The sequence below is a fragment of the Watersipora subatra genome, chromosome 10, assembly GCF_963576615.1.
Source record: "Watersipora subatra chromosome 10, tzWatSuba1.1, whole genome shotgun sequence".
Classification (NCBI taxonomy): Eukaryota; Metazoa; Bryozoa; class Gymnolaemata; order Cheilostomatida; family Watersiporidae; genus Watersipora; species Watersipora subatra.
In genome coordinates, this window is record NC_088717.1 from 1,674,376 (window position 1) to 1,688,456 (window position 14,081).

General features: G+C 34.3%; 2 protein-coding genes across 2 annotated transcripts; both read left to right on the top strand.

Annotated features, from left to right (window-relative positions):
- The first annotated feature begins 299 nt into the window (after positions 1 to 299).
- Positions 300 to 5,994, top strand: LOC137405565 (uncharacterized). Its single transcript, XM_068091859.1, has 3 exons — positions 300 to 388; positions 1,449 to 1,545; positions 5,833 to 5,994. The coding sequence occupies exons 1-3, from the start codon at positions 301 to 303 to the stop codon at positions 5,957 to 5,959; spliced, it is 312 nt and encodes a 103-aa protein (XP_067947960.1). The 5' UTR covers position 300; the 3' UTR covers positions 5,960 to 5,994.
- A 1,515-nt stretch (positions 5,995 to 7,509) lies between these two features.
- LOC137406651 (uncharacterized) lies at positions 7,510 to 12,176 on the top strand. The gene is made up of 3 exons (XM_068093254.1): positions 7,510 to 7,606; positions 11,217 to 11,307; positions 11,980 to 12,176. The coding sequence occupies exons 1-3, from the start codon at positions 7,519 to 7,521 to the stop codon at positions 12,107 to 12,109; spliced, it is 309 nt and encodes a 102-aa protein (XP_067949355.1). The 5' UTR covers positions 7,510 to 7,518; the 3' UTR covers positions 12,110 to 12,176.
- The last annotated feature ends 1,905 nt before the right edge of the window (positions 12,177 to 14,081 follow it).

Here is a 14,081-nt window from a genome sequence, read left to right on the forward strand (position 1 = left end):
ACACACCATAAGCATGTAATAAGCACACCATAAGCACTTAATAAGCACACAATAAGCACATAATAAGCATACCATAAGTACATAATAAGCATGTATCACTCATCAAGGGATCGGTATCCTGTCACACATATGTTAGTGCTCTCATAGACTTGTGCAGAATGATGGGCCTCAGCAACATATCCCAAAATATCTGACCTGCAGGAAAGCTCATTGGCTAAAGGAATCATAATTTTCATTGGCCCCTTACTTCATATATAAAGAAACAAGCATCCAGTGAAGATATTATGCAGTCACTTCAAGATGGTACGACACGCACTCGCAGCTACCATAACTCTTTTATTCGCTGCTTCTCTGGTAGCTTCATACACGTACATGACTCCTGACGATGGTAAGATACAGCTATCCTAGCTGACATACACATATATGACTCCTGACGATGGTAAGATACATTTATCCTAGCTGACATACAGGTACATGACTCCTGACGATGGTAAGATACATTTATCTTAGCTGACATACAGGTACATGACTCCTGACAATGGTAAGATACATTTATCCTAGCTGACATACACATATATGACTCCTGACGATGGTAAGATACATTTATCTTAGCTGGCATACACATACATGACTCCTGACGATGGTAAGATACATTTATCCTCGCTGACATACAGGTACATGACTCCTGACGATGGTAAGATGCATTTATCCTAGCTGCCATACATGTACATGACTCCTGACGATGGTAAGATACATTTATCCTAGCTGACATTCACGTACATGACTTCTGACAATGGTAAGATAACTCTATTTTAGCTGACATACACGTACATGACTCCTGACGATGATAAGATATATTTATTCTAGCTGACATACATGTACATGACATCTAATGATGGTATGATACCATTATCTTAGCTGACATATATAGGTCATCATAGAGCATTATTTTTATGAACACTTTATTTGTTCAAATCGCTATTTCCAAATGTTTAGATCTTGTTGAAAACTTGATAACTTAGTGAATTACACAGTGAGGAACTGTGAGCCTAGGTATATCCTTTGATGAAGTGCTTAGTAAAACAATCAGAGAAGAGTGATAGGCATCTAGGTCTTCTCTTATATCTCATCCATTGACCTCTAAACAACAGTGCCAAAAAGTTACATTCACCTCAGGAAGCAGAGTGCTTTATTTCAACATCAACTTCAATAGTGATAGGACCCTACAAACCAGACTTACCGGATTCACACCTAATTTTAAATAAAAATTACTTATTCTCATGGTGACAAAAAGCATCTGTAGTTTGTTCTCAGTCAAGGATTGCAACAGCCCTCATATCTTACTTTTTACAGAGCTGGTTTACACTTCCCTAGCTAGATTCCAAAACATAAGCATTGTATAAATTTTATATTCTCTGCATGGCAAAAGTACACTCTCATTTCTGTAGTTTGTAACTATGAGGACATCGGCTACCAGTCATGGGACTTTGAACATTGTGAGAGATGTACTTGCGTAAACCCTAAAGGAATGGCGGTTTGTGTTGGGTAAGTCAGCCACTATTATTATTCGATAGAAGCGGCTGTTAGATCTAACACTGCTGGTAGCCAGGGAGCAAATGTCCTCTTCACCTTATCTATGTTCTTAGTAAAAGACACTCAATGTACCACCCTAACAGGTTTCTTCTTTAGGCTATGAAACTATACTTCTAGTATACATGTAGTTTCATACTGAGCATAAACCTAAAGAAGAAACCTGTTAGTGTAGTACATCGAGTGTCATTAACTAGATGACATTTATAGTGGCTCCAGTAGATGCTCACAACATTCTTATTATTGGTTATACTGCTATTATAGTATAACCAATAATAAGAATGTTGTGAGCCACTAATTCTTTACTTCAACAAAAATAATATATCAAAATCATTTAAAACATTTGTTAGACATTGATTGTTAGTGTTAGCATCTTTACGAAGTATTGCAATATATATTATTATACAATATCATGCTATATTGTTAGACCTTGATTGTTAGTGTTAGCATCTTTACGAAGTATTGCAATATATATATCATTATAAAATATCATGCTATATTGTTAGACATTGATTGTTAGTGTTAGCATCTTTACGAAGTATTGCAATATATATATTATTATACAATATCATGCTACATTGTCTAATCTAGTCTGATATTTACTATATATATATGTATACTCAATTATTTTATTTCATATGATGGTTTTCTATTAAACTATATTATACCATGTTATACCATGTTATATTATGTTATGCTGGAATTTATTTTATAATAATTACTCTCATTACATAATTATGCTTTACATCTTATATTATATGCTTTTTTATTATTTTATTTTCAGTACCTGGCAGTATATCATAGTATGTGCTATTTATACTATTTACTTTTTATGTAATAACAAATACCCGTTAATTAAACAACGTATATTGGATTAAATAGCTCTTTGTAGAATCAGAATTTCTGAATTTAAGTTGAATTAACTTGAAGTATAATGGCAAGGTTTTTTGACGCTAGAAGAAATAGATATAATATGAAGCTCGGTCACGCGCTTGTTGGTAAAAACTTTGCTGCCTGATTTAGTCTGACCCATAGATATATATACCTAGATTGGCCAATAGGGAAAAAGCCTGTCAGACCTAAATAGCACGACGCAACGTCACTGTATTGTACCTCACGCTTGACTGCACTGCTGTTTACAATGAATCTAATGGGAAGAAGGTAACAAAATTACATTTATTTTCACATAAAAACCTTCTTGTATACATAATCCAGTAAACTAAAGCAATTCTGTGATAATCTCTGATAACCACCATAGATTAAAACTATAAAAGCTATGAATTGTTGCACACAAATCATGAGCCATCATGGCTTTATTTGCAACCCTCTCTTATCCCCATTCTCTCTTTTCCCCTTCTCCAAAGAATAAGTTAGAAGGGTAAAAGAGAGAAGGAGAATGGAGAGGGGAGGGGAAATAGCCCACCCTCTCAAAGAGCCAGACCTTGGCTAGGTAAATAGGCTAATATGCTGAACTAAACATGGCTAAATATGATGAGTATGCAAGTATGTCTGAAGTCAAAAATGAGACAGAATGATTATTTTACAGCTGGCTAGGTCACCAAAGCTGAAGTGTAATGATTGTATCACTAGCATCGTGGATGTTACCGACGTTGATGTAAACCAAGCAACGAATTCCCTAATTACAGCTAAGAATCAGGGTGGCTTGACTTTGTCTTCGCCTGTGGTGATTGAGGTTTGCAACCACAGCGAGAAAGCGACAAGAGTGTTGCTTAGTAGTGCTGGATTGGTGAAAAACTTTGCCAGGCTAGCACTAATTGCCACCGCTAAGAAGCCAGTCACGAAAGGACAATACCAAGTTATTTGTACAATATGCATAAGCAAGTTAAAGGTTGACTTGCAACAAAATTCACATTGCAGTTATTTGGTATCATAAGATTCACCATGCCTTACTCTGTTGTGTTGTAGGTGTGAAATATATGAGAAGGTGATTACAAGCTCTTAAAAGCTAAAAACTTATACAGTCATACTTCAACTTACGAGCTTAATGCGTTCCGAGACTGAGCTCGTATGTTAATATACTCGCATGTTGGTGCAATTTATTTATATATCGAACAATTAAATATATATTGCTTGGTTTCCATACTCTAAAAATGCAAATAAAACACTCAAAACAAGATATTGTAACAGAAAGAAGATGTTGGTTATTGTCATAATTTACCACATGCTTTCAAAAAGCAACAATCAAAAAATAATCCAAGGAAATGTGATTTAAAATGCAAAATTAAATGCATACAATAGCAGCTAATGCTAGCATTTGCGAGAGAGGGAGATATAAGTTATCCTTCATTACAACAGTTGTCTTTGATAAATTTGAATTTTATCAATGTCTTAAAAGACAAACTCTAATGTTGGTATGGTATTGGCCTTCAATCTAGCTTTTTTCCCAATACCAGGTGATACTTGGTAGCTGTCACTAGTGAAGTGGTCTGAACAAAGTACAGAAGATTTACTTGGGGTCCACTGTTCTCGTCTCACTGCTTTAATCCAGGCATCCTTGCGATCAGCAGCAGTAGGAAAACTTAACAAGTAATAAAAGATACATACAATTAGTGGTGTTTTTTGCTCATTGGATTATTGACTTTTTGCCTTTGAGAAGTGTAGCATTAACCTTGTCAAATAATGGAAACTTTTAAGCCTGATTATAGCCAAAGATAACCATGCTCCAAGCCATGCTCATGTAGTATGTTCATGAATTCTCCCAACGATTAGCAGGGTGAATGTTTGTTATATTGTCCTACCTGTGGAAGCTTTTCTCTGGGCATTTTCTTGGATAATTGGAACATCCAAAAGCAACGCAGCAATTCTTACTAGTCCTCTCAGATGACTGTGAGCTTGATGAATAATGGTGAGATCGCTGCCAAAATAGCGATGAATATGAATTCTATTCTGACTTAGTAATTTATAGCAAGATGGTATCCAAATTAATGACTCGAGCATCACAAAGTAGCAGTATTACACAAGCAGCTCCTTGGGCAAAGTTAAGGAAACCTTCCAAGAGAGAGTCAATCAGTTAATGGATCAAACAAGTTGAAGTTGATAGTAACTTGACAAACAATGATGTCTGCTGATTTGATTGTCTTCAATAATTTTTTCAAAGCGTAAAATATGGGAAAAATATGTCAACTATTGGTATGAAAACTGTTCTAGTTTTTACTATAAAGCCTTACAGCTGATATTTAGGAGTTCCAAGCCTATCTTTGATATTAAAAGTAGTAAAAAACTCACCTTAGTAGCAGCTGACACCCTCTTCTCAGCTTCAGCCATTGTAAACTAATGATGAATCTTGCGGTCAGTCAAGCGTAAGGTACAACACAGTGACGTTGCGTCATGGCATTTACGTCTGACAAGGCCACCAATGGGACTAGCTATTATTGGCCAATCTAGGTATATATATCTATGGTCTGACCCAAGCGAAATCGGCTTCCTCAATATCTGTATAGGTAATTTTACTACTGGCTCTGAATTCTGTACTCCTGTTATTTCTTCTGTGAGGTAGTTAAGTTTGGCACCTTCTGAACTTGATATGATGAAATATTGCTTAGTAGCGTCTTCAGACAAAAAAATTCTCAAATGAAAATCCTACCAAATGAATGCAGTTGTAAAACCTCATTAGTTCTATTCAATATTTTACTCTGAATTTCTATAAATATATATACTTGTCTTATAACAAAATCTGCTAAAAATCTTTATGAGTTTTAAATGAGTATTGCATTTTTATCCAAAAAAAGACTAAAACTAAATAGTATGTACATGAAAAAGCAATATATTATTATTTACAAGAGAAGAATCGCTCCGGTCACATAGAGAATGTTGTTATAGTACACAAGCTTTCACCTTATTTTTTCATACTTTTCTGGTGAGAAATGTTAATGCTAATGGACTTATTATTTCTTATTGTAAAACTAAACTATGAGTAAATAAGTATTGTTGTTTTTTTGCTTAACTTGATGTTTTGAAGTTTTAAAAAAAGTTTGTGAAACTTAAATGTATATAATTAAAACTCTTTGTTAGGGATGTACATCAGCGATAAATGAATCACAGAACACTCCCCAGAAAGTTAGCTGTACTCTCATGTATTCAGAGCAAACACAGACAATAAGTATAATTCTTTTTAAAATTTATTCTAAGATAACTGCAGAATGCATTGGTTTGTCCTATCAAGCATAGTTACGGTACAATCAAATACATATCGCGTGTTTACGGTACAACTTTTTATTGCAGATGTGGTGCTATTGACCTGGGTATAACACCTGAGCAGGAGGCTGCAGGCTGCACAGCCGAGTGGGTAGAAAGAAGCCCAAGCCTTTTGTATCCAGACTGTTGTGAAAAATATATACATTGTCCTTAATGAGCTCCTTGGTTTTATCTGACTTTATAAAATATGCTTGCATTATTTTACTATATTGGCAAGTACAATAAATAAAATTTATTATCTCTTGACAATTATAACAAAACATAAAAAGACTATCTGCACACAAAGGTCTCTATGCCCAACTGCAGTGTCACCTTACCCTAACCCATTTTACATAGGTCTCTATGCCTGACTGCAGTCCTACCTTACCCTAACTCTCTTACAAAGGTCTCTATGCCTGACTGCAGTCCTACCTTACCCTACCCATCTTACAAAGGTCTCTATGCCTGACTGCAGTCCTACCTTACCCTAACTCTCTTACAAAGGTCTCTATGCCTGACTGCAGTCCTACCTTACCCTACCCATCTTACAAAGGTCTCTATGCCTGACTGCAGTCCTACTTTACCCTAACCCTCTTACAAAGGTCCCTATGCCCAACTGCGGTGTCACCTTACCCTACCCATTTTACATAGGTATCTATGCCTGACTGCAGTGTCACCTTACCCTAACCATGAAACTAACGAAATGAATGTGTATGTTAATTTATTTAATTTGAGTCTGGGAATATATTTCCTATGCATTGAGGGTATTGGATAGAAGTGTGTGAATAAACTTAGTTTTGATTAGCTCTGCTATATGACATGTACCTGCATGAGAAATAGTTTTAAACTAATATTGGGCTCGCAGATTTTATAAACACATTTGAGATATAATAATAGTTGCTACTACTGTTTGCGGACTGACTGACGCAGGATTTTCTAATGCAAGCAGTCTGGAGTGGGGCTTTCTACCGCCAAACTCTGTAGCAGTATATATTGCCTGTGACTAACGGCAAATTTACCAGGAGAAACTGAAGTTTTTAGAGGATCAAACATGATTGTCAAAGTTTTACTACACATATTTTCTGATTTTGTGACAGGAATATTCAGTGGTAAGTGCACATATACAAGGATAGTAATTTTATCGATGAACTCTGAGTGATTACTTACCAAAGTAGAATTTGTGTGGTTAGAAGAGAACCCATCAGAGCCATCGATTATCTGACCAGTACAGTGATTAATTGCAGCCTTCTCATAACTTCTACCTTAGATGTACAATATTCATCCGTAATGTGCACTTTCAATTACGTGGCTCATATAAGGATAAAAAAGCAGAACTGGGTATTTTTAATAAATGGCCTTGACATAGTAAACTTTTATTGGAAACACTACCAACTTAATATAGTTTTGCACAAGTGAAAAGATAGTTTTACATTTTCATGCAAATACTTGGGCAGACTGAACAAATAGCAACAAGCCTTATTTGATAAAAAGCTGGTTAACCTAAATACTATCTTTAAATTGAGTTGAGCCATTCACTAAAAACTAGGTGAAGTTTTTTTAGAAATCAGCTAACATAAACATTAGCTGTTAAAAATTGACCAGTTCAGTAGTCACCATATTCTCGCTACATGGTGAATAGAGAGGGGAGATATGAAAGTGTGAGAAACAGCATATGTTCAGTATCTATCACACTCTTCAAGTGGATGACACAAGAGGTGCAATCAGTCTAGCATCATGGCTGCTCAAAATTTAGTTGTGTCTGTTCTGCTGCTGTTGAGTCTCTCTGCTGCCTATTCATACGTATATTTGACCACAAATGAGGGTAGGTGTGAAGAGATAATCTACAGACATACTTAGAGTAGCAATAGATATACAGTCATACTTCAACTTACGAGCGTTCCGTGACTGAGCTCGTATGTCAATTTACTCGCATGTTGGTGCAATTTCTTTATATATAGAACAATTAAATATATATTAATTGGTTTCTATACTTTAAAAAATGCAAATAAAACACTCAAAACAAGATATTGTAATCGAAAAAGCATGTTGGTTATTGTCCTAACTTACCACATGCTTTCAAAAAGCAACAAATAAAAAACGATGCAAGGAAATGTGATTAATTTAAATGTAAAATTAAATACATACAGTAGCAGCTAACGCTAGCATTTGCCAGGGAGGGAGATATAAGTGTTATTCTGCATTACAACAGTTGAATTTGATAAATTTGGATTTATCAAAGTCTTAAAAAACAAACTTAAAAGCAAACCTAAAAGCAAACTTTCATTTTTCGTAATTAAAATTTCTTCGGCGTTCATAGTTGGAAGTTTCTCGCTGGTTAGCTAATTTTTCCTTTGTTTTCGCTTTCACGACTAGCCGGCCGTTTTAAGATAAACCTTATCTAAGGACGTTTGCCTTTGTCGCTCTTTCAACGTGTTGCGATTAGGACGAACACTGGTGTCGTCACGAAGGGTTAATGCACGACCACTAGCCAACTTGTCCGAAAGTCTATTTTTATAATTTTTATAGATAGCACCGGCCTTTTCGCCTTTATTGAAACATCGTTTCAGTTACGCTGTCACCGGCCAATTGTTTGTCTTTTATCCAATGCCTGAGCAGTCTCTCCATCAGCGGTCGTGAAGATCGCTGCGTCGTTTAGAAACGCATTATGGTTAGACCTTTTGCAAACTAAATGCCCTGAATATAACCCTTCGGTTTGATAAATGTAGATGTATTTCTGTCATATTGCTAAGCTAGATCAATCACGCATACACATTTCGCATATTTTACAATAATTTTCCGTTTAATATCAATTGTTATCATTTGCTTTTTCTTTCCATTATCTTTCATTTTACTGGCAAACTTTCGGTCTACGCACCGTACTTTTAATTCACATAATTCTGCATTGAAAATTACGCACAAAAAACACGGTACAAAAGTATAACTTGAGTAGTTAAAAAATACAGAGTGATGCTGTTCTCATAAAACACCTCCGGCATACTTTGCAACTGACTCACGTGCTCGTATCTCAAACATTGCTCGTATGTTAGTGCTAAAACTTGCTTAAAAGTTGGCTCGTATCACAAGTTTCTCGTACGTTAGAGCACTCGTAAGTTGAAGTATTACTGTACTAGAGACTTTTCTAGTAGCAATATCAATCTTACGAGTAAACATGGAAGTAGGTTTCTCTAGTAACCTTCTGAAGGAGAGTGAAGGTGCTTTACATGATAACGGTACGTTGTCACATTCTTGAGAGCTCAAGATATGTGTTGAAGCTTTTTCAAGGCTCAAGAGTATCATTTTTTGTCTGAATACATAATTTGTTATCTTTGGGTATTTACGTGTCCAGTTGAAACCTTTGTTCTTGCTATAGCCTTAGTTTAGACTAGATAAATCACAATGCTTTTAATCTGCTATATTGGTTTTTGCTTTTTTGTTATTTTTACCACTGAGTAAGCCAGACTATATGGAGCTTGCTATTTTAGTTTGTTTTAGATTTTATTACCGATTAGATAAAAAAGCTTTTTAGATTGTTCTTGAGAACATCTTTGCGATATTATTGGGAATAAAATGTAGTTGTAAAACAGACCAAAAGGGTTTTAAATCTGTCATCACCTGATCAAACTGCTAAAACAGATGAATCATAGACGCTGGTTACAGATGAAGTTGCTTTTGTACAGCCTTAAATACATAGCCTATTTGTAACTTTTGATCACATGTCATTATATGGCAACATGCCAAGAGATTGCTGCTAACTTTGTTTGGCTTGCAGCAGTCCACTTATCAAGCTTAGATGAAGACCAAAAAAAGTCTAAAGTTTATAACAATGGCAGTAGGTTCAATAGTTCAACCATTGCTGCTGCTTCTACTACTACTACTACTACAATTACTACTACTACTACTACTACTACTACTACTACTGCTGCTGCTGCTGCTGCCAGTAGTAGCAGTAGTAGTAATAATAGTAGTAATAGTGTTAGTAGTAATAATAATAGTAGTAGTAATTGTAGCAGTGGTAGTAATTGTAGCAGTGGTAATAATTGTACTAGTAGTAGTAATAGTAATAGTAGTAATAGCAGTAATAGTAGTAATAGTAGCAGTAATAATAGTAGTAGTAGTAGTAGTAGTAGTAGTAGTAGTAATAGTAGTAGTAGTAATAGTAGTAGTAGTAATAGTAGTAGTAGTAGTAATAGTAGTAGTAATAGTAGTAGTAGTAGTAATAATAATAGTAATAGTAGTAGTAGTAATAGTAATAATAATAGTAGCAATAATAATAGTAATAGTAATAGTAGTAGTAATAGTATTAGTAGTAGTAGTAATAGTAGTAGTAGTAATAGTAGTAGTAGTAGTAATAATAATAGTAATAGTAGTAGTAGTAGTAATAGTAATAGTAGCAATAATAATAGTAGCAGTAATAGTAGTAGTAATATTAGTAGTAGTAATAGTAGTAGTAATAGTAGTAGTAGTAATAATAATAATAGTAACAGTAGTAGTAGTAGTAGTAGTAGTACTAGTAGTAGTAATAGTAGTAGTAGTAGTAATAGTAGTAGTAATAATAATAGTAATAGTAGTAGTAATAGTAATAGTAGCAATAATAATAGTAGTAGTGATAGTAGTAGTAATAGCAGCAGTAATAGTAGTAGTAGCGATAGGAAACACTTTCTCATAAGCCTTTCTCGGCCACAAGATTGAAACGCAAATAATCAATAATCTGTTGAACGTTTAGAGAATCTATAAGTTTTAGCAAAATTATGGTTAACCTCTAGTTTACAAACTACAAATTATTATTACCTTTTGTGTCAAGTTTTTATAAATTACCAAAAAGGGAAAAAATCGTGCAGTGATTTTTATGTAAAAGAAAGAAACAGCACAAGAAAGTATATTGGCAAGGAATGCTGCTGTAGCTATACTTGGAAACAAAAGAAAGTAATGAAAAATTAGTGAGGTTTCAAAGACTCCTTGTTATTATTATTACTCATTGTTATTACAGTTTTGTTTTAAAAGAGCTACATCGCTTAGCTCTTGTACGTATAAAAATATATTACACTGTATAGTTTTGGTGGCACATCCAAACACAATTAACTTGACTGCTTGTATCATTACAAATCCAACTAAGTGAATCTTGGTCACAGGTTCTATCGTTAAATCAAGACCACTAGAATGCTTTTGATCTTAATTTTCTAAGGTCTCCTAAGTACCAGTAACAGTACAAGGAGAAGTACTACTAACTTTACTAACAATAATATAGTGGTATTGGCAACACTATTAGTAGTTGTAACAGCATTGACAAGAGAAGTACTGTTAGTACTATGGTCAACAACACTAGTAGTACTAGTATAACTACCAGTTGCAGTACCAGTATATTAGCAACTGTGGCCCACCTCATTGCAAAACTATGCGGGTAATTTTTAAAAGTTGTATCTTTTTCTTTCTAGTCTGTCGAAACAATACTGGTTACACAGAATGGAAAAACATGGCGTGCGAAAGGTGTTCCTGTGGGGATGACACTCTAATGAGTTGTGCTGGGTAAGTACCAAAGAATTTTCATGAAGCGGATGTGGCTGTTGATAGTAAACTTTGGTCTAAAATGATTTTCCGTGAAAGCAAAATATCTCTTTGTTAGCTTTGGAATAATCTATATTGCAAACCCCAAAACCTAGCAACTACATGCTAATGTTGAAGTACATTAAGATTCATTGTTTCTAGGAAAATTTTATAATGATATAAATAGTATAGCAAAGGTCATGTAGTATTTTATGACAATTTAATTACCATAAGTTTTATTTCTACATATTTCGCTGTTTTTTTTCAAATTTCTAAGGAAATAATGTAACACCCTGGCACTTTGTAGTGATTTCTAATGAGATAGACCGAACTCTCAGTAATAAACTGCAGTTTAAAAATATCTTCTTCAGAAAAGTGAGATATTTTGCTCATTTTGGTATAATCTATATTGGATAACAGATCAAAGTCTAGACATTGAAAGCATCTGACAATCTCAGGACTACATTAATTCTCACTTTCTTTCTGAAGTGTTTCCTATTTGTGTAAATAATATGACAAAAATCATACCTTTGCTAGTGAGTTGTTAAGTAACACAGATCCTCTATTTGCCAAAGTTTCCAAAGATATGGTTGAATACTTTGATATTTTATGATGGCATAATCAGATGGTGTCTAAAATGCTGGTGTGTTTTAGATGTGGAACTATACATATAGTACTAACTCAGGAACAAATAGACAGAGGATGTGAAGTTAAACAAGTGGAACGAACTCCTGATCTGCGATACCCAGAATGCTGCAGAAAATACATACATTGCCCAGAATAATCAAAAGTAATGCATGCCAAATATTTTGCCACTAAATATGTATTTTTGCTGTGCTAGTAAATTATACATATGCTCTGTTGTTTTTGCTTTCAAATATAAAATGAATTAATTTGTTGTCTTCAACTGCATTGCATTAGGGTCTGAATGGCAAAAAAAAACTGCCATCGTAACTGTATGTGATCATTATCAGTTGGTGAGTCTACCATAATTGGAACACAAAAATAAGAATCATAAATATGTAGGTCTCCACTATTTGTAAAACAAAAAGTTATTTAGCTCCAAGCCATTCAGCATCGAGAAGGGATAGACTATGCAATCAGAGCGTCATAGTAAATACTCATTCAGCTAGAGTTATCTTCCATTTGCTGAATCCTAGAAACAATGCAAGTTACACATACTCATTAAGCTAATAAGAAATGTAAAGTAAATTTCAGTCATCCTCAGACAGTGTACAGCTCTATGAATAGCTCTATAGAATTTATGTTTATGACTACTCACACAGGCCACTACATCATACATTGATCTGAATCTGGTTTTCTAGCTCAATATGGATCAAGAGTGCACAACTCCTCAAACATATCAAATTTAGAAACCTTTTATGCATATCCAGTAAATCCTTGCTCTTTCACCTTCCTAACGTGAGTATTTCGAAAGGAAATGCTTTTGACATATGGTCTCTCCATAATATATAACTTCACAAACTGTAGAGCAGGCAACCATAGATCGGAGAGCAAGTAATTTAACAGTCACTCTTCAACAGAAAAGTTAGTATGCTGCACGACTTTTCAGCATGTTTAAACTTGTGTATGTTGAAGCACATATTTTTATATGATCAGACTTTAGTTTATTTAATTCGCTTTAGAGAAATTACAATAAGTATTTATGCAATTATATAGACAGTAGAAACAAGCGCAGTATGTAAAATTACACACAACACTAAACTAAATTATTTCAAGAAAAGCAATAATAATGAATAACAATAAGATTTTATGGTCTCCTTGCGGTCATAATAAAGATAGATAAATGATGACATAGGAGACACACTAGGGCTGATATGGAGACGGTGATAGAGTTATGGAGTTGTTCTATTTTAGATTCTAAATAGATACACTGTAAATTACCATGACTTACTTACACTTTCATTTGATATATTTTACTTAGTATCTTTACTTATCTCTGCCCTTCATGATAACTATATATTGGTGTTGAGGCCATAGACATAGACATTGCAGTTATTATGGTTCTAGGAAGATAGCATCATCGCCACCTGTACTATTTAATCTGTCGACTACAAATAGCTATATTAGCTGTTGTTTGTAAAATCATATATACTGGTATTCCCAACATGTCAGATTAAGGCGGTGTGTTTGCAACAGTTTAACAATTATCCTACTGGAACTTTTAGACCCCACTCTCATATAGAACACAACAAATGACTTCAAATATTTGTTAAAAATAGTTTTTCCAGAAAGTGTTTATGTGAAACGCATTTACGAATGAAAAATGATTGGGTTTACTGCATTTGAAAAAACTAGCTAAAATGATGTTCTTTTAAATCTAGGTAACAAAGGATGACAACTCCAGGCCGAAAGTAATTACAAAGAACAATTGTTCCAACTTTTCAAAAGGAGGTTTTTTAAGTGGTTGTTGAAACTGCAACTAAAGCATTGTATCTTGTAAATATTTATCTTATTGTTTCAAAGGTACATTCTTCTATCTTACACTTCTATTTTCTACCTTCTTAACTGTTTATAACAGCCACTAGAGATACAAAGATAAACTACCTTCTTCTAACAACTGACTACAAACTATGTTTGTTGTTTTAGAACTCGATTAAAAAACTGCTGTACTGGTAATCCTATTTTAACTGTGTGCTAAAAAGCCATGGATAAATATGAAAGTGTGAGAAACAGCATATGTTCAGAATCACACTCTTCAAGTGGATGACACACGAGGCGCAATCAGTCTAGCA